At 39.4% G+C, this 23,806-nt stretch overlaps 1 protein-coding gene across 1 annotated transcript in view; it reads right to left on the bottom strand.

The window, feature by feature from the left end:
* The window catches only part of LOC110161520 (synaptic vesicle membrane protein VAT-1 homolog), a 78,825-nt gene extending 56,327 nt beyond the window's left edge, over window positions 1-22,498 (bottom strand). The window contains exons 1-2 of the mRNA XM_020926273.2: window positions 21,896-22,498; window positions 8,434-8,641 (exon numbers count right to left, since the gene is read on the bottom strand). Coding sequence (XP_020781932.2) covers window positions 8,434-8,641; window positions 21,896-22,306 — 619 coding nt within the window. The 5' untranslated portion in view covers window positions 22,307-22,498. The remainder of the gene's footprint in view (window positions 1-8,433; window positions 8,642-21,895) is intronic.
* Between the last annotated feature and the right edge of the window lie 1,308 nt (window positions 22,499-23,806).

Below are 23,806 nucleotides of genomic sequence, written 5' to 3'. Positions count from 1 at the left end.
ACTACATAGAAAAAAAATGCCTACACTGAGGATATTACGTAAGAAATACATTGTGCACATAAAGAAGTTGGTTACTTGTGCTATACTTTAAAAAGTGCATTGTGTACTTTATGGTGAAGGGTCACTCAAATGCTTGTCTCCATGGAGATATTAACCAATTATCATGCACTTGTAAATGAAATAAGGGTTGATTTTTGATAACATTTCGTGTACATCTGAAGCTGAGATGACCAGGCTTGACAAACAGAATGTCTAACATTTATATCCATTTTATAACTTTTTGATCCCATTGAACTTTCTGAATAACAGAGATTACAATCTGTTTTCTGGAAATGCTCAGGGGATGTAGAGAATTTTAATTGATGAAATGGCGGCGACCACAACCCCACTGTGACGCTTTCTCCAGAACAGTTAAATGTCACTGGAGTTCACTTTAGACGACTGGCTTCAAGAAAAGATAGAAAATGTGCAATAATCTCCAAGAAATGGGGAAAGAAAGGGCAGGGTGAACTCAATGACTTCAGTGTTAAAGGGTCAAGGTTTCGACTCTTGGATAATGCAGAATATGTGATCTAATAAAAAGGCTGAGGTGACATTGCCAGGCTGTCAGTTGGTTCAGGTGTAATATAGGAAAAGGGGACATCATGGGGACCACCATATGTACCTTTTCTGGTAAAGGGTCTGCTACCTACTTGTCTTATTGCTTTACCTGTTCCATGGCATTAAATGCATTTGTTTATTTCCTATTGTTCAAAATTACAATACTTCTTTCTGTGAATAGGGGTGAATTATCCAGGCTGGTGCCACCTAGTGCCTCCGCTCAGTTTCATTTCTCTCCAGCGGCTAGCTCAGGAATCGAAATACACTAGACGGTTTGCAAGAATCCCAAAAGTTGTAAACCGCGCACTGACCAATCAGCGAATTGCCATGATGAAGGCATTGAAGTCATGATGTCAAACTCATGCGCCTGTCTCGGTCTCTTTTGTGGTACAGCACAACAGCAAACAAAGCGGTTGAGATGGATGTAGATCAAGACAGACATTCTGTGTTGACACGATTCCCGAGATCGAGGATTTAAAGCTGGAACAAAGAGAATATTTGCTGAATTTTATCAAGCGGAAAGACGTTATTGCCCTTCTTCCTACGAGATTTGGCACATTACATACGTCACGACCGAATAGCAGCAATTGGTTGAATAAAAAAGTACCTGCCTACCGTCGAGCGAACAAATCCTTATGCTGCGAGGTCAGACGGTTTCCACCAAGTGAAACCAGGCTAGGGGCGACTCTCCACAGATCTGAATTGTAAGTGCAGTGCTATAACCTCCTTGACTCCCTTGTGATAGGTAGGTTTAATTTGTACTGTGAAACATTCTAGATAAAGCAATAACAGTATGTAACTTTTGAGCCAAAAAATAGACTAAAAAAATCATGTTTGTTTTATTTCATTTTGCCTGTTTTTTGCACTGAAAAACGTGTGTCCTCTGCTGTGACATCTTTTATGGAAATGATGTTCCTCCTTCCACAGTACTTATTTATATCCATAGAGAAGGTTCTGAAGTACGGTTTTAAGTTTCCATTTCCATTTAATCAAACATGTTGATTTAAAATAGCATAGTAAGAGTAATGAAACTCTGGACTTACTGCTTAAAACTTAATGTTATTCTTTCCTTTGTACTGTACACCCCGCAGTCTGCTGATTATTATGCAAACGTAAAAAAAAACAGACAAATATTGTTTATGGACATGTAAAGTAGAGCTATGAAAACATGTACAATGCCTCATACTTAATTTTACTAGATTTCTTTGTTCACACCTGGTCACTTTAAGAAACAAACAAACAAACAAAATTACCAACTGTTAGTGTACATGTACTTGTAACACACAGATACTTTTCTTTAACTGATAGAATTATAGTATCAGCTCACCAACTCCTTGCAAAAAAACAGAGCAATCTCAGGCTGCAAGATGAATGAAATCACAATTTTAATTCACAGCAAACAATAAAACATTTGCTGAAAATATCCTGCCTAATTCTGCATAAAATATGCCAACCCAGTAGTTAAGATGATCTTCTAAAATGTGATTCTTGTATTTGTCTGTCAGTTCACATTTCAATCTTTTTGTGAATTCTTCTGGAACTGGTTTAAAATGTAAATTTGAACAGAATCCTGTTATTAAAACAGACATTGCAAATCTTATGAAAATGAGAAAAAAAAAAGAAAGAAAGAAAAAAGAAATATCCACAAATCTTCCAGCCCTATAAGCTTCATCATATTAATAAAAACATAAACAAAACACAATGACTAAACCAACTCCAGTTTAGGATGGGTGTACATTTCAGTGAAGGCAGCTTTAATAATGATAAACAAATATTGTTATAAGTGTTGACTATGGGCGGTTGCCTTCTGTAATATTAAAAGCATTATGAAAACACACAGCCATACCAGTCACATCTCTCTCATCTTTCCTGTCACAGCAGAGGACTTTGATCCCATATTTGGAAAGTCAATGGGTGGGACCGTCATACCACTCTGAAACACCAGGGGAGCCCCAGCATCCAGACAGTGACAGATGTTCACAGCAATGACTCCGCACCAGTTCATGTAATATGTACTCGCTCTGGTTAAAGCAGGACTAAACCATGTATTAACAAGGTCTAAGCATGTCCGACTGTAAACCTCACATAAATATTAAAATAACAAACAATTAATGTACTAAATCTGGTTAATCTGTGCTAAAGGAGGGTTTAAACTGGATTAACTCAGGATTCAACTAGGACTAAACAAGACTGGCCTAAGATTAGCCCAAGATTAACCAGAGACTAAACCAAGACTGAACCAAATACAACAGACCCAAGGATTAAATCAGGACTAAACTTGGACTAAACCAGGACCAAATTAGATTGAAGCAAGAAGCAGGATCAAACCCAGACTAACCCAAGACTGATACAGGGACTACTGAATCAAAAATTTAAAATTTGGACTAAACCACTACCAAATTAGATTGAAACGGATGAACCAAAACTAAACCGAGACAAAACTGAGACAAAACCGAGACAAAACCAAGACTAAACCAAGGCCTGAGAAAAGGATTAAATCAGAATCAAACCTGGACTAAACAAGTACTACACCAGGACTAGACCAAGATTAGACCAAGACTAGGCCCAAGACTAAACCAAGATTAAACCAAGATTAAACCAAGATTAAACCAAGATTAAACCAAGATTAAACCAAGATTAAACCAAGACTAAACCAAGGCCTGAACAAAGGATTAAATCAGGACCAAACCAGGACTAAACAAGTACTAAACAAGTACTAACAAGTACTAGACCAGGACTAGACCAGGACTAGACCAGGACTAGACCAAGGCTAGACCACAACTAAACCAAGACAAAACCAAGGCCTAAACAAAGGATTAAATCAGGACTGAACCTGGACTAAACAAATACTACACCAAGACTAGACCAAGACTAGACCAAGACTAGACCAAGACTAGACCCAAGACTAGACCAAGACTAGACCCAAGACTAGACCCAAGACTAAACCAAGACTAAACCAGGGAATGAAAAAAAGGATTAAATCAGGACCAAACCTGGACTAAATAAGTACTAAACCAGGACTAGACCAAGACTAGACCACAACTAAACCAAGACAAAACCAAGACCTAAACAAAGGATTAAATCAGGACTGAACCTGGACTAAACAAATACTACACCAAGACTAGACCAAGACTAGACCCAAGACTAGACCCAAGACTAGATCCAAGACTAGTCCCAAGACTAGTCCCAAGACTAGACCCAAGACTAGTCCCAAGACTAAACCAAGGCCTGAACAGAAGATTAAATCAGGACTGAACCTGGACTAAACAAGCACTAGACCAAGACTAGACCAAGACTACACCAAGACTAAACAAAGGCTAAACAAACACTAAACCAAGACTAAACACGATGAAACCAAGGCCTGAACAAAGAACTAAATCAGGACCGAATCTGGACCAAACAAGTACTAGACCAAGACAAGACCAAGACAAGACCAAGACGACCAAGACAAGACCAAGACCTGAACAATGGATTAAATCAGGACCAAATCTGGACTAAACAAGAACTACACCAAAGTAGACCAAGACTAGACCAAGACCAAAACCAGAACCAAGACCAGGACTAAAACAAAAAATACACCAATACTACACAGTGATTTGAACATGACTAATCCGGGACTACACAAGGATTTAACAAAGATTAAACCAATACTAAACCAGGACCAAACCAGAACTAGACAAGCCCCAAATCATGACTACGCCTCCCAGGTCTCCTCAAAGCCTCAAAACCAGGTGATGACACTGAACTCTGCAGGACTTGTCCAGAGTCCAACCCCGACATGCCTGTTCTCTCACTGGGGCTGTCATGTAGTGTCCCATAATGGATCACAGATGTACAGTAGAGCAGACTCATCATCATACACGATTCTGTAGCTTCACGGCGTTGATCTTCGGGCCAGCTGAAGAGGAGGAGAGGAGAGAAGGAGGAGAGGAAAAAAGGGGAGAGGAGAGGAGATGAGGAGAGAGAAAGGAAGAGGCAAGGCGAGGCTGGCAGTGTGCCCAAAAGAAAGAAGATATCAGGGGAAGTGTCTGGGATGATTCTGACACTCACCACATCAGACTGATAGATGACTCAATACTAAAGACTATATACTAAAGCAATATGTTCCATACACCTAAAGATGCAAAGATTATTCAAACTAAGTAATAACTGGAAGCAACATTTCATAACAGAAAAGTTAACAGACATATGGTGCTTTTTTCTTGCCATTTGAGTCTAACTATTCATAAAGCTGGTCACATAAGAATGAAGATTTAATGGACAACAGTAACGTCATCATATTTCTTCTTATAAATAATCATCAAACACTGAAATTTGGTATAATGACATCCCTAAACACATCTTCTAACAGATCATGTAATACTAATAACAATGTTGAGATACTTATTATTGCTATTCAACTTTTTCTGTTAAAATGATCTCTGCACAAGCCAAGGACTGATACAAATACACACATTTCTCCAGTGTTGCCTTGAATGTTGTTTGTGCATCAGGTGTAAATAGCGAGTTAATATTTGATGAGATATTTCTGCTGAATTAAATGCGACCTTTACATTTAATTGGCTGCATATTGTCGAATTGTGTTTACATGTGTTAGAGCTCAAATGAGAAATTGCAAGCTTGTTTAATTCCCTTTGCATTTTTTATTATAGCAACATTATTAAAAACGCACTCTGCTGATCCCTGATATCAACAGATACCAGTGCCGATACTGACAATTGTATTAAATTCCTGTCAAAATAAAAAAAGACAAAACGGATCCAAATGTGTTCTGGTGCTGTTGTTTATCTCTCGTGTAACTACAGAGCAACTTTGTGTAAATAAAACATGATGAGCCATTCTGGACCGATTAAGACCAGTAAATAGTAGGGGTCCCACAAGACACAATATTCATGAGACGAGACAGACCACGAGATTGGGTCCACGAGAATGAGACGAAACAAGATTTGTAAATAATTTGTAATAAATAGGCAATGCAATCCATTTCACAATCTTGGCTGCACTATTTTTATTTAATTTATGTAATACTTGAGCGGTCATTGTAGTACTGCTTTTTGGAACTACAGCTTCTCAGATTATATAACTCACCAGCTCTTAACTCTTTTTTTTGTCCAAACCAAAGGTAAATTCGCACGAGATCATTTTTCTCATGTGTGGACAACCTTGTGGCAATTTTGTCTCACGAGATCTTGTGGTACGTGATCTTATCCCATCAAATAGTTCAGTTACATCGATTTATATCCCCAATTGGGATACTGGCTGAATCAATATCCGATCCAGCAAATGTTTCGGTATCAGAGCAAATATCTGATTGCAGTATCAGATCGGTGAATCCCTAGACATTAGGGATGTAACCATATCCAAATCATTCAGTACAATATTAATAGCAATATTTTAAAGAGGCTAACAAACCTGAATATGTTACGTTTTTCCTTTTAAAATGCAGGACTTAACCCAAAGAACTAAGATTTAAAAGTGCTTATAACTGTTACGTCCACATGTAGCCTGCAAAGAAATGGAGCAAAGGATCATGGTCTATGAAGTTCCCTCTGTTGTTTAGCTATTGCTTCACCCCTACTATTAATTTAAGTGAAGACTTGTAATTCCATATATATTGTGATGGTCCACAATATTATGGAGAGACCAATATTTCAGTTATATATATTAGATCCCTACTAGACATTATGGATTATTTATTTAGGTATTCCTTCAACATAGACAGCTATTAACCTGTCAATATAAGGTTGTTAATCCAATGGAACATAACCTAAATCCAACTAATTCCGTAGTTAGATTTTATGCCAGTATTGAATTATTACCTCTACCACCTCCACATTGTCCCAAAAGGAAGATATCTTTGTCTGAAACAAAAACTGGGAACAATTACTTCTGGCTAGCAGTGTTTCAGTCCAGCTGGCTCAAATTTGTGTACATCAAGTCCAACGTAGCACACCCCAAAACAGGTGCACTGACTCCCTGAGGTCCTCACTCGCCTCTCTCACTCCCACTCAGTACGACCGTTGACCTTTCAGTACGCGTGGCAGGTGCTAGAAGCTCCACAGAGAAATCTCAAAACTATAATTCATACAATGGGATTAATGGGATCTGGTCCAACATTCATAACATACAAGAGGAAGAGATTTGAAAACAGGAGGTGCAGACAAGCAAAACATCTGGTACGGTACAAATCCACAAGTGTTTTCTTTGTTGGATAATAAATATAACTGTAACATTTTGAAATGACGTACTGAATTTATGTGGGCTTGGTAAACTGTGTACTAGAGGTTAATATGAAGTCATTCTTTTGTTAAAGCAAAATGACTTGAAAGGTGCACTATGTAACTTTTCCGTGTAAAGGATGCACCTCCTGCTCGTCTCCATGGAAATCCTGTTGCTTTGGACATAATGTTCCACAGTATAGGAATAAACTTATCTTGGTAATCATATTTTTAAGAAAGAAAAACACCCATAAATGAAAATATGCAAGTTAGCTAAGGTTAAAAGGTCAATGCCATGCAACAGGCAAAGCAATAATATCTCCACAGAGACAAGTTGGTGGTAGATCATTCACCAGAAAAGTAAGTACCAGTAAGTCTAAAATGGCAAGATATGTTTTTTTTTTTTTTTTGAAAATGTGTGAAATAAAGCAAATAAAGAATTCAATAAAAGTGGCAATAAAACAAATGCTTTTTCCATGTAATAAAACCTTTGCTGTAAATGTCCATCTTCAGTGTACGTTTTTGTTCATCTTAGAAAATGCAGGGGGCACCATTTTGAGGTTTTGTTCATGCTGAGCCTGATTTTCATTAGTTTCACACACAGTGTCTCTGAAGTGATTAAAAAAGGCGTGATGTGACCGTTGCATCATCAGAGCGTTTAATTCCCCTGGATCACAGGATTCACATGACGACAGACTGGGGCCATTTTAGAAACACGTGTGACATAAAGGCTCTGTGTGGCTCAGGTTTGGTCACTTTAATGGTAATATTTACTGTCGGTTTTAGAGATGAGAAATATTCAAAAAGGTAAAGGTGCACTATGTAACTTTTCTTGTGGGGCTTCCTCCACAGAGATTTCATTACTTTGACTGGAGTGTGACATTAAAATTATCACCAAACAAGCAGGTGATGCCACCAGGTCAGATCAGATCTGTGAAAAGGTGACCCACTCATCATGAGAATGCCAGTTTTCCCAAAACACCAGTAACTGAATACACCACACAACACCATCACTGCACAGGAGAGCACCTTTGGGGACAGGCTGTTGCTCCTGTCCTGCTCCATTAACAGTGCACAGACAGTGCAAGTTGTTTGTCCCACACAGCATGTCTGTACAATGCATTGCTATAAAAGATGAATACAAGAGGATGGACTGCTAACTTTAAATGTCTTTTTTATGTTGCTATGTTTGTTTCATTGCTGCTGCTGCTGCAAAACTTTGAATTTCCTTCGGGATCAATAAAGAAAGTATCTATCTAAGATTTAATGCTATATGGAATATTCCAGACAAAACCATATCTCCAAGGAGACAAGTAGTTTCCCCACCCATAAAATTACATAGCACACTGGATTGTGTTGGATGTTCAGACTTTACCTTTTACAACAGTTACAGTAAAAGTTCCAAACATATTAATAGAATATTTTGGCTGAATGTTGGGGGTAAAATCCAGTTTTCCATGTAAGCCTTGGCAATATGGTGATAAAAATCAAATCATGACCTCATATAAAGCTACCAAGTTTACATACATTGTAATAAAATCAAAACCATGATCTGTCTCCAAGAGAAAAGCGTTTCTTGCCCACCCCTGTCCTGTTTGTATTTCGTGGTTCTTACCTGCGGCGGAGTGAATGAGCACGCTCTGGTTGGGCCGCAGGTGTCCAAAGTCAAAGAGCATCATGTAGGCGGTGATGTAGTTCACAGGGAACGCTGCAGCCTCCTCGAAGCTCATACCGTCGGGGATCAGGAAGGTGTGGTTCACTGGAGCCACCACCACCTCCTGCCACAGCCCGAATCGATTCAGCACCATCACCTTATCTCCCACCTACACACAGGACACACGGGTGAGGAGGGGGATACACAGACACTTGAAGTACTATAAGACAAATCTTTTTTCTTTGTCGAATAATTCAACAGTTTATGTAGGGTTGGTAAACTGTAGCTTGGTCCAGTACCGTCACCTTATCTCCCACCTACACACAGCACAGAGCAGTGAGGAGAATACACAGAGATTTTAATGGGACAAATCCAGTGCTGGAAGATAACCATGAACAAAAGTAAAAGTACAATACTTAAGTAAAATACTGTTACGTAAATGTTGTACCTTTCAAATCTTATACTGGATATTTTTTTATGTTTACTTCACTACATTTGAGAGTTTATCTGTGCTTTTCTCTCCACTAAACTTTAGATCTCGACTGAAAAGTAAAAAGTACTTTTCTTTAGAGACCTGTTGATAAAGATGAGACTTATTTTTAACGCATTTGATTTGAGTTAACATACCAACTTTGAGCAAACACACACAAAATACACAAAAACAGCTACAAAAATCACTTCAAAGCAGCTAAATTCTTCATCAAAATCACTACAATTGATGCTTTAATTATGAAAATACTTTTCTTTTTTACTCTTATTGCTTTTAAACAGGTAGTTCAATAGTTTTACTTGAAGTAGACTTTTTCATGTGATACTTTTACTTTTACTTGTATCTGTACTTTCACTTGAATAACATATTTGAGCACTTGATCCACCACTGGTCAAATCTAAACTCTATGTTCTCTCTAATTAAACTAAAATTTTTGGGATGAGATGTTGAATTTATGTAGGGCTGTTAAACTGTATAAACTTGGTCCAGCACTATTACCTTATCTCCAACCTACTACCCAGGACAGAGGGATGAGGAGGAGGATACAGGGAGATTTGTTGGAATATTCAGATCATTGCACTATTCCAAAAACATTCATAAATGTCATTCAAAACCAGCCTGTTGAAATTTTTCTTTTGAATGTGGGTGCAGCCTCTTCCATCTGTCTGTGTGTTTAAATGAGATTTATCAACCCATTTCTAAATATTAAATGTTAATGTAAATGTATATATTTGAATTATACAATAAACATCCATAAATAATCTTTATAAGAACATGGGCTAGTTTAACAGTTGAGCACTAACTTTTCCTGAGTCAAACACACAAGAAAAAGGCTTTTGTTGGCCCTTACGCCTCCTACTGAACTGGACCAAATGGTAAAGTATGTTGTTAAAGGGCCAATATGACGCTATTTTCTGATCTATGTTATAATGTTGTAGACTCATCACAAACATACCTGGAGCTGTGTTTTGCTCATTCACATTGAACTCTTCTCTCAAATAGAAAACACCCTGTTCCACCTTGTGAGGTCATGTGGTGATACAGGAAGTGCTCTACTGTGTTCTTAAACTCCATGGACATTCAGAAAAATAATTTGGAAGATCTACGTCAGCTGTTAAATTGAAAACTATCCCTGCATGACATCACAAGGTGGAACAGAACATTTTGAGCTTTGAAGATGTAGACAGACTAATAAAGGATTACTCAAACGTGTGAAACAAACAAAACACCTCCATGTAAACATAGTTTAAAGCTCATGAGTCAATTTTGCATACTGTAGGACCTTTAATGTAAATGCAATTCTATGATAAACTCAGTTACATCATTGACTGGTGGTACAGACCTAGAATTAAGGATCCAAGACATTAAGTACAAAGGCTCGGTCCAAGCTCTGTTTAATGCGCCCATCTGATATGAATGACTCACTGTATTAAACACCAGTCTGTGGCCTTCTGCTTTGAATACATTTAAATAAAAACAGGTTTTGGACATGTCAGCCCTATAAGGAATTAATCTACTATGATTTGCTTGTGTGACCAACCAGTCACTGCATTCTATTTGAATCTAGATGCGTTTGGAATCTGACCATAGAGCATGAAAATCCTCCATCCATAATAGAGATGGTCCAACCACAGCTGCTAATGTGTATCACATGTCTCCCACATGCGGAAGACATCTGCTCTTGAAATTTCTCCTAACATTCAGAACATCATCATGAAATTTAATCAAATCATTCAGAACAAAATATATAACTTTAGCTGAGATAAGTAATAGTTTGGTGCTTCAGCTGTTGAGACGATCCATGTTGTTTCTCAGTTCTTGGTTGTTTTTTTTCCTCCTGTTTGTTTCTTACTAGAGCCTAGCTTGCATCCGATTAGTTAATCCACCTGTTAATCACTTCCTCTGAAATCAGTGAGACAGGGCACAGCTCCAGATCCACTCATCTTTGTAAAGTTTAGCTAAATCTGACTGGTCACGTAAATCAACTTCATATGGTTGGATGTGCAACTAACCATAAACATACAGATTCCCCTTAAAAATTCTTTCCAACTTAATAAATCCTCGAAAATTCTCATTCTTGCCATTATTAACCATTAAATATCCTATATTTAACACAAAGGGTTCCTGTGAGTTTTAAGCCATGTTATAATGCTGATAACTCCTCAAAAACATACCTGGAGTTGTTTTGTTTCATTCACACGTGTTTGAGTAACACTTTATTATTAGTTTGTCTACATCTCTGTTCCACCTTGTGATGTCATGAAGTTTAAGTTAACAGCTTGTCCCTTTAGTTTAATAGAAATGGCCAATTCCAGGGCTCATGAACTTATCCAAATAATTCTAGTGAAGGTGTATGGAGTTTAAAATTACAGTGGAGCACTTTCTGTATTACCCCATGACATCACAAGGTGCAATGTTTTCTGTCTGAGTGAAGAACACATCCTAAAATGGGGTTTATGAGTTAAACTTGTGTGAATGAAACAAAACACAACTCCAGGTATGTTTTTTTTTTAAATTGACTAATATGGGGCCTTTAAACCAAGGTTTAATAGAAAGTAAGAAAATGGGAGGTCATACTACAGTAAGACTCACGTTTTGTTTTGCTGGACAATATTTACGACAAAAGACACTGGCACTTGTGTTTCCCATGTGGTTTCATAGCGAGAGCAGCCATCTGCCCTGCTGCATTTTTAGCCCACTTGAACGAGCACGTGCATAGATACACAGAGGAACAGTAGATCAAGACCGGTTTTGCTTCTCTGTACAACACAGTGGACATGCAAATACACAACCACATCATCCTCAAAATAAATAAATAAATAAACTGAAAACAAGCAGAGCATTGAAGCGCGGCCGAGTGAGTTTGGTAACCACGGCAGCACTGGTTTCAAAAGAAAATACTGAACCGCTGAGGAATTAGGTCAGGGATAAATCGGTCAATTTCACCAAGCAGCTACTATGGAATTGTTTGTGAGCCCCAAGTAAATGTCTGACACTAAATAGTCCAGTAGAGAGACCACAACAAAGCCACCATGCTATGACAATGAGAAAATATGGACAAACTTATTACATTTTAGCCTGAAATCTCCAGCTCAGGCCAATGTTTTGTTCTGGCCAATCTGCTGTCTAAAAATACACACAAAGCTTTATTTTAACATTTTAATACAAAGAAATAAATGGACAAAATTGGACTAGGTTTGTGTTTTTTAAAAAAGGGCTGTGGATGAGTTTGTAGTCAATTTAAATGGCATAATTTGAGGAGAAAAATCAAAACCTACCCAAAAATATCGGCAGAGCTTATTGGCCGTTGGTTTCCCTGGATTCTAAATAATTTGTATCGATATCGGCCATGAAAAAAAACAAAAAACATATCTGTCAATCTCTATTAGGTGCTCAATCAACAGGCAGATGAATGAAAAGAAATATAGGAAACAGCAAAGGGTTACAATGATTAATCAGAATGATCTTGAATAACTGACTATGACAAAAAATGTTTTCTAACAAAGATAATACACTAATACCACCTATAAATCTCAATAAAAATGCACATAGAAAACAGAAAGAAAATATAATTGCTAAAAATGCTTCCTAGTTGACTACTGACATTATCTTTAGTTGCATAAAGGCCTAAAAAAAAAGTCTACAAAGAGTTTATCATATTGTTAATCAAATAGTGCCACAGTCATCCTTTATGGCCCCACATATTCCAGATTGGGGTGATGCCTGGTGATTGTTGCTTTGTTTGCACATGTTTTTAAGTGCCTACGGCTCTAAAGGGCCTCTCAGGGACAAATACATTTATTCTGAGTTGGAAAATGTTTTAGGGAGGTTGACTTCATGCTTAGTGTAGTTTAGCTTTTGTTGGTAGGTTCTCTCTTGTGGTAAATGGTAAACAGTTACATTCTACTGTATATAGCGCTTTTCCACCTTCAGGTCACGCAAAATGTTTTGACCAAGGACACAACGACACCCAACCTGTGGGTCAGCGGACAAACACTCCAACTGAGCTACTGTTGCCCTAGTGAATGAATTCTGACAAGTGAATCAATCTGAAAGTAAATGTTCATGCATTTCTGTCAACCTTTGAACTACTTAGCTACTGTACAAAGTGTGCACCATCTCTAGCCGATATTAGGCTCAAAGTTACAATGCTTAAAGGGCCCATATTATACCATTTCCTGATCTATGTTATAATGTCGTTTCCTCATCAAAAAACATACCTGGAGTGTGTTTTGTTTCATTCGCACATGTTTAAACGCTCAAATCCTGCATATTCGTTTAAAGCAGTCTTCTCTCAAACATAAAACACGCTTCCACCTTGTGATGTCATGTGCTCCACTGTGTTTTTAAACTCCTTACACCTTCAATTGGATCATTTGAATCATTTCAGCCCAGGAATTGCCCATCTTTACTGAACAAAAATTTAAAGATAGCTGTCAACTTCAAAACTATCACTAAATGACATCATAAGGTAGAATAGAGCATTTTGGAGATGTAGACAGACTGATAATAAAAGGATTACTCAAACATGTGTGAATGAAAGAAAACACAACTCTGGATATGGTTCTGAGAAGGTAACAACATTCTAAGATGACTTAAAGATCCTAAATTACGCAAAAATGACTCCTGAGAGCTTTAACATTTCTGTCACACACTTCTGGTAACCCCCTTCCTTCAAATGTATTTCTTGTCAATATGAAAACATGGACCAGAAGCGCTGTCTGTGTCACATCACCAAATTTTAGACATTAGTTGGGAGCCATGTTCTCAAATCAACATTACTGAAAATCAATTGAACCAAATGTGCACCACACTTGCTCAGGGATGACCCAAACTCTTTCCTATTGATTCAGTACTGTCCGATCCACCGCTGTCCCTGTGCAGAGGTAAACTTCCCTTTGGCTTGCCGTCGTCCAATCAGAAGCACAGATTCAAGGGACACAGGAAACACAGACGAAAGCATTATTATAATCTAGTTCCTGTTTTGTTGCACGGCCTTATCCGAACCCTTTCCACAAAAACTCACCACCCAAACACTGTCCCCTCTCCACACTTCTCCTCTTCCCCTCTTTCTTTTTCACTTCCTTTCTGCTTTTCCTCGAACATATTTGGAACGTCTTCCTTCCTCAAGTCACTCCATCTTGTCTGTGTCCATTTTAGACAACGGAGAAAGTAGCCTGGAACTGCGTTGTCTGACTGCAATTTTAAAAAGGAGGGGTGTTTACAGGTGCAGAGTTAATTAGAAAAAAAAAATCGAAAATAAAATAAAAAAACTATTGTGAGTAATACCTGTACATTTTCATTTACTACAACTGGAGATAGGGGTATCAAAAGTATCAAACATAAGATACTAATTGATGTTAAAACTAGTATCGAAACTATTTACTCATTTGAGCAGGTATCAATACTTCAATACCAATACAATTCTTGAATAGCTTTAGAATGATCTTGAGATGTATCAGAACAAGTATAAAAGCACATAGACCAGTATATGTCCATGGACAACTATGGAACCTACCTGGATCACTGAGGGATTACACAGATATAAGACCACGTGGTAATATAAAAGAAAGTACTACGATTTATGTGTTTTTGTTTTTAGTCATCATTGTGGTATTGTGGTATCGGTATCAGTATTGAGCATCAAGTCTATTCCTTTAGTATAGAAGAAAGAAGGATTTAACTGCCTGGCTATTCTGCGTTGCTCTGACGGCCCTATAAGGAACAATAACACCAGGCAAAAGTACAATTGGGAACTGGAGATAATAATTTTGACTAGACCAGATATATATTTTTATTGAGTCATAGAACTTTATTTGACTCAATTGTACAATGTGTAAACTGTCTGGGTGAAGGTCTGTCACTTTCTTATCTCCATGGAGATGTTACTGCTGCCATGGAGGCAAGGGAAGGCTGCCAGTAAACCAAGTTACAGACGAGATCATAATTTTTTGCAATAAAAACACCTGTACTTGAACAATGAGAGATTTGTAATGTCATACTGTGGAACATTCAAGGCAAAGCCATGGAGACAGGAGGTGGCAGATGCTCAACTATAAAAAAGTTACACAGTTAAGCTTAAACTACAGACATATTTAATAGTTTTTGTGTACTTTGAGATTGTCTAATACTTTTTCACACTGTTTTTTGGTCTCCATCTTGTCACCCTCATTCCCTTGCTTTGTTGGTGAAGTGTGAAGTGTGCCCATCCCCTCCTTCATCTGAGACACTAAACAAAAGGCCCATCGTTTAATCTGACATGTTTCGGCTCTCATCAAAGTCCCTGCAGATCCTTCCTGATGACTGAGCAGAAGACAGGCTACGCCCTCCCTCTCCCTCTGTCTGGAAGAGGCTAAAAGTCTATTTTCTTCCATTAGAGTCCAGTTCTTTAGCCATTACCAACACCATACGATACTGGGGTTAAAGGATCTCAAGTGATGGAAATGAGCAGCTCTTACAATGTATTCTGGCCACTTCTGTTGGGTTTCAAAACGGCTGAACACATCAACTTTAAAAACAGTGTAACTTTTTGTACTTTTTGGTTGCTCTGTCTGGAATGATCCAACAGCTCTACCTTGATTTATTCAATTACAGGTGGTTTTATAGCTCAAAAATACTTACAAAAACTTCATTCTGACTGTGAGAAGGGTTGCCTTTCCACAGATCTGACCTGGTCTAGTCTCCATTGAGATAGAAAAGTTTAATACCACACTGTGAAACATTCCAGACAAAGCAATAACATGTCCATGGAGAAAAGCATTTGCTGGACCATCCACCAGTAAAATCACAAACTCAAACTCTTTACTAAGTTCTTAATGCTTTGTTTTGAAGAATGATTTCCTCTGCTTAAACCAGACACAGCCTGCTTCGCGTTTAGTGGAGCACTCACTATAATGACTCATATTGAAATGCACTTGTTGATAGCATACGTTTTATGTCTACGTTTATCATGTGAGTTACCGTCAGGCCTACAGAAGCTGAGGAGGGACGACTCAAGGCCAGACGGTTGTCCTTGTGACAAAGTTACAACATCTTTAGAGTGGAACAGAGACACTTGCGTTTCCCTTATCTCCCCTGACACCACTAAAGGCAGTAGGAATCTGAGTCTGCTGAGTAAGAAAGCCTAAATGACTAATGCCTCATTGGACGGATGGCGATTCAATTGTGGAGTAAGCGTCATTGGAGTCAGCTGCCTTGTGCTTTGTTGATTTGGGTGACCTCAGCAAAAATACTATGATCACATTTCTGATCTTGGTTTCGGGTAACAGTTGAGTCAAATCATTATGGGACAAATAGACAGAATATGCAAGGCAAGATTAAGTGCAAACTAATAGTCCATTTATTTCAGGTTAGGTTTAGAATGATGACACTCTGTTCCACTTTGTGATGTCACGTGGTAATACAGGAAATGCTCCACTTTAGAAATATTTAGATGATTTCAGAGGTGGAATTGCCAGTCTCTAATAAACAAAAGGTTAAAAGGTAGTTGTTAACTTGAAAACTACTACTTCATGATATCACAAGGCAGAACAGAGCATTTTGAACTTTGAAAATGTAGGTTTACTCAAAGCACTGAATTATAGCATTATAACATGTCTTAAAGCTCACAAGTCAATTTTGCATAATATAGAATCTTTAATAATCTACTCTGTTGTTTGGTTTGTATTAGAAATTCGTATATGTTTCCACTCTAATGTCAGCACTGCATATTTTTGCCTAAAAAATATATAATTTTGTATCATGAAGGCCGCGCCCAGTTCCCCATCTCCAAAACTAGAATTGGAGTTTCTTGACGGCAACAGGCGCCTCCAGTACAAAACAACACGTCAACAAAAAGCTTTCATGATGTGAGACTAATCTGATCAGAGTCAATACAGCAGATCTCCTCATGAATTTGAATAGGAGTTTTGAGGCAAGACGCATAACAACCAAATTCAGTACACTTAAAAGATTTGGGTCTCTAATCACATTCTGAAAAATGTTGTAAACAAGGTGAAAATAGCAAGATTATTTTTTGCACATTTTAAGACTGTAATTCAATTTAATCTGCTAAATGATCGCTCTATTAGTATCGTCTATTCGCTATGTTATCACCAAGATCACATGTTCTGACCTTTGTTTTATCTCCTTCCAATTCAGAGAAGTAATTGTATAAACTATAATAAATTCTAAAAAATATATATATAAAATTTTACTGCTGCAGTTTTGCTCTATCAAACAATGACAATAAAATCTAATATTACCACAAATTAGCATCAGATTTCATAGGACTAAATTAGGGATATTTATTCATAAAATTACACTGTATGTACAAGCAGTTTTGTCCTTTGACCCAACCAGAACCCAGGTCAGGAGTCAAAGGTTCAAGTACAGACAGTTCCCAATTCATCTCATCCTCAATTCATTTTTGCAAGTTGTTGAAAAATTGCATGACATTGAGTGAGTCACTAACCCAGTGGTCTAGAATACCGGCACTGACACTGAAAAATTTGCTGGATAAGACAATGGTCATCAAACATCTGATGAAATGTGACAAATATCAGGTTTCGACATAAACTGATGTAATATAGTCGTGGTTGACAAAGAAAGTCTCATAATGTTTGATTGATTTGTTACTTTTATTTTTTTAACCTTGATTTAACCAGGAAAGTAAGACTGAGATTAAAAGATCTCTTTTCAAGGGAGTCCTGTCCAAGAGGCATCAACAACACAACCTCACAGTTTAATTATTTAAACTGTTCTGTGGTTACTTGAGATAAATAACAGCTACACACTGGACAAGTAAACATCCCCAATTTTCCTGTCCTTAATCCTAATTTTAGTCCTAATCTTATTTTTGAGTCTAATATTTTTTTCTGAATAATAATAGTACAGGGTTGTGGGTGGGGATACGGGATCGATGAAAACAGGAATTTTCTGAGTTCTTACGTCACAAAAGCAAGACAATACAGAATTACTCCAACATGCATGAATCAATCAAAATACAAAGTTTATAGCAGTTTATAGCATGTTAAAGTTAATGTAGCTCAACGTCTCCTTTAATTACATCCTTTTACAAGTAATTTTGCATTTTTGCGACACGTAATGACCTATTTAAAATTGTGTCTAATAATGAGTTATGACCGTATGATGAGCAAACAGAGAGAGGAAGCAGGAATAAAGGAAATACCAGACTGACAATGTGGGTCGTGGGGAGGTAATTGAGAACATATGGGTCAGGGCGCTCCAGAACTCAAAGCGTGGACTCCAGAAAAGAAAGAGAATAAAAGAAAATTGCTGATGGAAGGCGTCAGGGGAAACTGGTGTGATGTTTCTGATCTGTCCTCCCTATCCCTCCTCCTCCCCCTCCACCACCCCTTCACTCTCACTTTCTCCCTCCCTCTTCGTCTGTCTGTCTGGCTCTTGTTCCTCCTCGATTCTCTTCCGCCCCCGAATCCTCCCCCTCTCAGTCACTACCTCTCCCCGTCTCTTCTTTCTCTTCCCCTCCATCTATCTACCCATCTATCTCTCTGACTCCTCTCTCTCTCTTCCTTCCTCTAATGCTCCCTACTTTCTCTCTGTCCCTCTCACCTTTTTCCTTCCTTAAGTGTATAACAGCATACCCCTTTTCTCTTTCCTCCCCTCTCTCCTCCCACTATCCCCTCTTCTTTCTTTCTCTATCTCACTTCTTGTGTCTTTCCATCCTCTCCCTCTCCCCCAATCCCCTCTTCTGCCCTACACCCATCCTCCCCCTCTTACCCTCCTCTTCTCTCTCTTTCTCTATCCATCTACACATTTTCCTCGCTACTGGTATCCCTCCACCCACTCCCTCTCTCTCTCCCCCTTTTGTATTTTTTTTTCTATCCCTCACTCCATCAAACTCACCACTGCCCCTCTCTCCCTCCTTCCTCATATCCCAACATCTCCCCGGCTCCCTCTCTCTCTCTCCATTTCTCATCGGCTTCTTCTGCCCCTCCTCCTCGCTTTCTCTTTCTCTCCCGTTTCACTCTCCTCTCCCTCTCCGTCTCCCTCTCTACCCCTCTGACCCCTCCCTCACCCCTCTCTCTCTCCCTCTCTCTCTCCACTCCTAGTTCACTGGGGTCAATTCAGGTTACAGGACAGTACTGAAACTTTAAAATTATAGACTACCCAAATGTTTTCCTTGGGTCCATATGAAACAGTTTAATTATGTAATTGCATATGATGTCAGTTTTTTTTTCTCCTCTGGATGTTATTGTGAGTAATAAATTACCAATATTAGACTTGATTAATCAAAAGTGTTGAGTCGCACTTGGGATGTAATGTAGGCAAGCTGCACTTTGAGTTTTTCTATATGATCATCTTAACAGAGAAAATGATAATGTTTAAAAAACTTGGTGCTTAATAAGTAATGGACAGTTGCTAACTATTACAATGACATTACCAGAACTACTGCAAAATGTAATAATACAAATCAAAATTACATTTCTTCTGCTACACTGAGCAAGTTGTTTTGGATCAAATAGCAGCTGGAATGAAGATTTTTACCACATGTATTTGAGATTACTCCACAGTTAAGCCACACGTTGCTTAACTCAATAACAACTATATCTTTTGCTGGTTACCCACGTGGCATAAGCTCCAGTGTAAAAATCAAATAGTAACGCCACTGTATCTTTCTTTTTTATTTTACTTATTGAATATAACTTAACTATGCTACATAACTATCCATGTTTCCCATATGCACTGGTCACCGACTCTAAAGAGCAGAATCACAAATGATGGACATCTTATGGATGAAAAAGATTTTCCTTAGACCAAAGACTCCATTGTTCTCTATGGGAGTCCCCAAAGGCTGCTACAGTCCATTAGTCAAGGTTCACTGAGACATCAGTATGAAGAAATTAATGTCAATCACATTAGAGCACTCGCTGTTTATGTTACTTTATCTAATGAAGAGGCATTCATAGTTTTCACTGGAGTATTGAGTATTAGACACACCCATGACTTATTTATGTCAGTGTGCAGTGGGCAGCCAGCACAGAGAGATTGGCCTTCTTGAAAAGCCTGTGCCATCGGGGTCAGCACATTGGCTCTGAGGCTGCTGCCAAAAGATCTTAGATCTGCCTCCATTAGGGAAATTGGCCCTTGGTTTTATGGGCTCGTCTGGAGGCGACGTGGGAGTGATGCTGGTGACAGCTGGATGCTGCCTGTATCTGTCAGACCTGACCTTTACATAGTCTGTCTATACTCAAAGTGCCACTTTATACAAACTATCGACAACGCACAGGGCACAGACCCTGATTTGCAATTGGCTGAGCCACTCCCTATGCCAGTGTGCATTGATTACTCATCATCTTATCAAATAAGGAAAGAACAACCTTTAAATTGTGGTCTGCACCTGACATCAGAGACCGATATATGTGACAGTGGTGAATGAGAATAAAAACTCATCTTGGAGGAAAGCATCATTCCGCCCTCCAGAATAGTTGAGTCCACTCCTGCCTCCTCATGAGCGGAGTGCCACTCCCAACAGGAGCCACATTCACACTTTCACAAATGGACCACGTGAGCAGCGAGGTGTAATCCAGGAACAGATATTAAAGTGTGAACTATAGTGATCCAGCCGTGTGAGTCATCACGGTACAAGTGTAACATTAGTTCAATTAGCAGAAGCGTTGTCATGGAGATGCCATGCAGCCATCAGACAGCGCCTCGCTGCGTGACTCATCATGATGGACAAACAGCGGAGTGACCACACCATTCCTCGTGGTTAGCACCAAACAATACTCTGGTGTTTTATGGTCATTGTTGGTTTCACTTGGACAAATGTCTCCAAAGCACTTAAAGATGTGGCTTTTTGTGAAGTCTGAACATTTTCTGACCATGACAGACCAAATCTGACAACAAAGAGGGCGAACGCGCCCACAGTTCTCAGCACGCGGTCAGAACGCGCGCCTCGCCCTTTCCTCCGCGTGCGCACGACAGCGCCGTCGCTCCCGGTAACAAAAGGCGACGGTAACTCCGCTTTGTCACCGGTGTCAAGTACCATGCATCCAAACACAGTTGCCCAAGCGTGGACTTTCAAAATAAACTCCCTTAGAGCCCGTTATTTCCTAAGGGACGTGTAATGGACCTTTGTCCATTTCATTCAAAAGGGTTTCCATGGCTACAGTTACATAAGGGCCCATGTATCCATGAGTGTCTTTTATAACACAGTTTAAACCAGGCTATCGCAATCTTAGATCGTTTAAAAATGGATATTGACGCTTTCATATTGAGACTCGGGTATTAGATTTCCGGTTTCCTCGTGGCCAGCTCCTTCTGCCTTGACGCACCGCACATCAAAGTGCAGCGCTCTGTGCCACTGCGAGGGTGGATCACATCCCACGATTTTGTGTGTTTATTCAAACATTTAAACTTGCAACACGATGTTATGTTACACACAGTCAGAGAAGCCACTTTATGTTGGCAACTTCTTCGCCTGAATTGATTCAAGTTGCTCAATGTTGTGCGTAAAGGCGCCACAATGTAAAAACAGACCAGAGGGGCGACGCCTGTTTCCCATTGTGATTCACTAAACACACTAATAAGACACTTGAATACTATTGCTCTCATTTCAGACCAATAAAACTGTCCTTAAACATACCACCCAGCCTGTGCCATTAGGGTTCAATGAGACAACAAGTGTTCGTCTTTCTTTGAGACGGGTGAATGGATGAAACACTAGACTTATACAACAAAAACGTATTAACATCTCAGTCCCTGCTACTGAATATGAGATACCTGCACTATTATTGATAATTAACCCATTTTAAATCATTGACCTGTTTTTTGATCGTTGAACATTGTCTGTCTGAGCGCGTGACACGCCCATGTCCAGACTGGAGCCTCTCATCTTAAACCAAAATGAGAATCTCCATCACTGAACACTAGGATTTCAATGATTAATGTACAGGGGCTTTGTGTGCTTACTTTTCTGTCGGTAACCTCCTCGCCCACTGCCTCAACGACCCCCGCGCACTCCATCCCGGGGGTGACAGGCGGGGAGGGCAGTCGGTCGTAGAGCCCCTGCCTGGCCATCAGATCCGCAAAGTTCAGCCCGCATGTCTTCACGCGCACCTGGACCTCTCCGGCTTTGAGCGCGGGCTTTCCTTTCTTCACCTGCAGCTTCACTTTATCATAACCCCCGTACCCGGTGAGCACCAGCGCGCGGTACGTGAACGTCTCCTCCTCGGGGGCCTTCTCTGGGGCGGCTGCCGGGGTAGCTGCTGCCTCGGCAGCTTCAGTTTTGGCAGGTTCAGACTTTGGCTCTTCCGCCGGTTTGGTCTCCTGTTTCTGGTCCACGGCGTTTTGCTGTTGAACAGGTGCGTCTTCTCCGGACATCGTGCAGTGAGAGCTGAGACAAAAGACTCAAAAAACAACTGAGATTCTCCTTGTTTAAAGTTTTAAACTGTGCTGCCGTGGACGGGCTTAGGCGTACAGTGAGTTGGAGCGTGTTTTTTAGAGGTCTAGCATGGAGACACAAACCCCGACAAAGTGGGCTGATCAGTGGCCAGTGGCTGTCAACGCCGCGCTCTGGCAGTGTGCGCGTGTGAGTGGGACGAGACAGAGGCTGGCTGGAAAACCCGGAGTGGAGCGCGCTTAAATCCACGGAATGGCACGGGTTACCAAAGGGCTTGTCTCTATCGGGGAGGGAGGTTGAAACCTGAGCCAATATTGATCGAGCAGTGATTTGCAAAAACTTCACCAGACCAATTAATTTAAGCATCAAAATGCAAATGGAAAATACTGTTCATTCTGTTTAGCTTTATTTACAGTCCTGGTTAAGTGGCTGTCCTAGATTTTGACTCAAAGTATTTCAAGTTGGTTTCATATTTCCAAGATCAGCATTATCAACCTGCAAAAGTCCCAGAATAATAACAATACTAGGTTGCCTACAGATACTCTTCAGCGACATCACACCAGGGGTTCTATATGTACTTCTATGGTGAAATATTAGGCAGTTACCATGGAGACACAATGCACACTAAGGGGCATCATTTGTCCCAATGTCAGAAATTCAACTTGTACCCAATTTTAAAATGTGACAATACCAAATAAAAGAAAAACTGTGGAATATTAGCTCAATTGAAAAATATCTACTGGGTCCACCGAGCCTCTGAAGTTCCATCCTAATGGCGTCCATAAGGCTCTGGCAGAAAAATCTGTTTTTCTCAAATAACTTTAAAAATAATACATTTAGAGCAAAGGTGTCAATGAAAGTTGAATATAAATGTGGCTATTCCGCATCTTCTGGTACCAATTATATATATCTTCATAACTTTCTAAGATATGACAATTTCATCAAGATTTTGAGTGTTTGTTTTGTTTTTTGTTTTTATTGTAATTATCCAATATGCACAAAGACCAAAGATGAAATGAGAGACATAAAGTATGTACTCTTTCTGTACTGATCATAGACTGCATAAAAAAAGTGAAGTGAGTGTGATGTCACCCATAGCGTTCCAATGACAGGTATGGCTCAGGGTTTGCTAAACCCAAGTTTCCAGAAAGTGTAACCCAGGAGACAACACTGGCAGACCTGGTGGGACCTGATTCATGGTACATCTTTCATCTTCTATAGCTGTTTTCCTCATAGCTGGTGTGTCAACCTAGCCAGGCTGGTGCCACCTAGTGCCTCTGCTCAATTTCATTTCTCTCCAGTGACTAGGTCAGGAATTGGAATACACTAGACAGTTTGCAAAAACTCCGGAAGTTGTAGACCAGGCACTGGCCAATCAGCAAAGAGCCATACATTCTGTGTTGCCAACAATTTCCGAGATTGAGAACAAAGAAAATATTGTGAATGTGGTGAATTTTATCAAGGGGAAAGACGTTACTTCC

This window comes from Boleophthalmus pectinirostris, unplaced genomic scaffold (assembly GCF_026225935.1).
Source record: "Boleophthalmus pectinirostris isolate CB_2022bp ecotype Guang Dong unplaced genomic scaffold, ASM2622593v1 HiC_scaffold_17, whole genome shotgun sequence".
In the NCBI taxonomy this organism is placed as follows: domain Eukaryota; kingdom Metazoa; phylum Chordata; class Actinopteri; order Gobiiformes; family Gobiidae; genus Boleophthalmus; species Boleophthalmus pectinirostris.
Note: the sequence above shows the minus strand (reverse complement) of the source record. Positions and strands in the feature narration are given on the sequence as shown.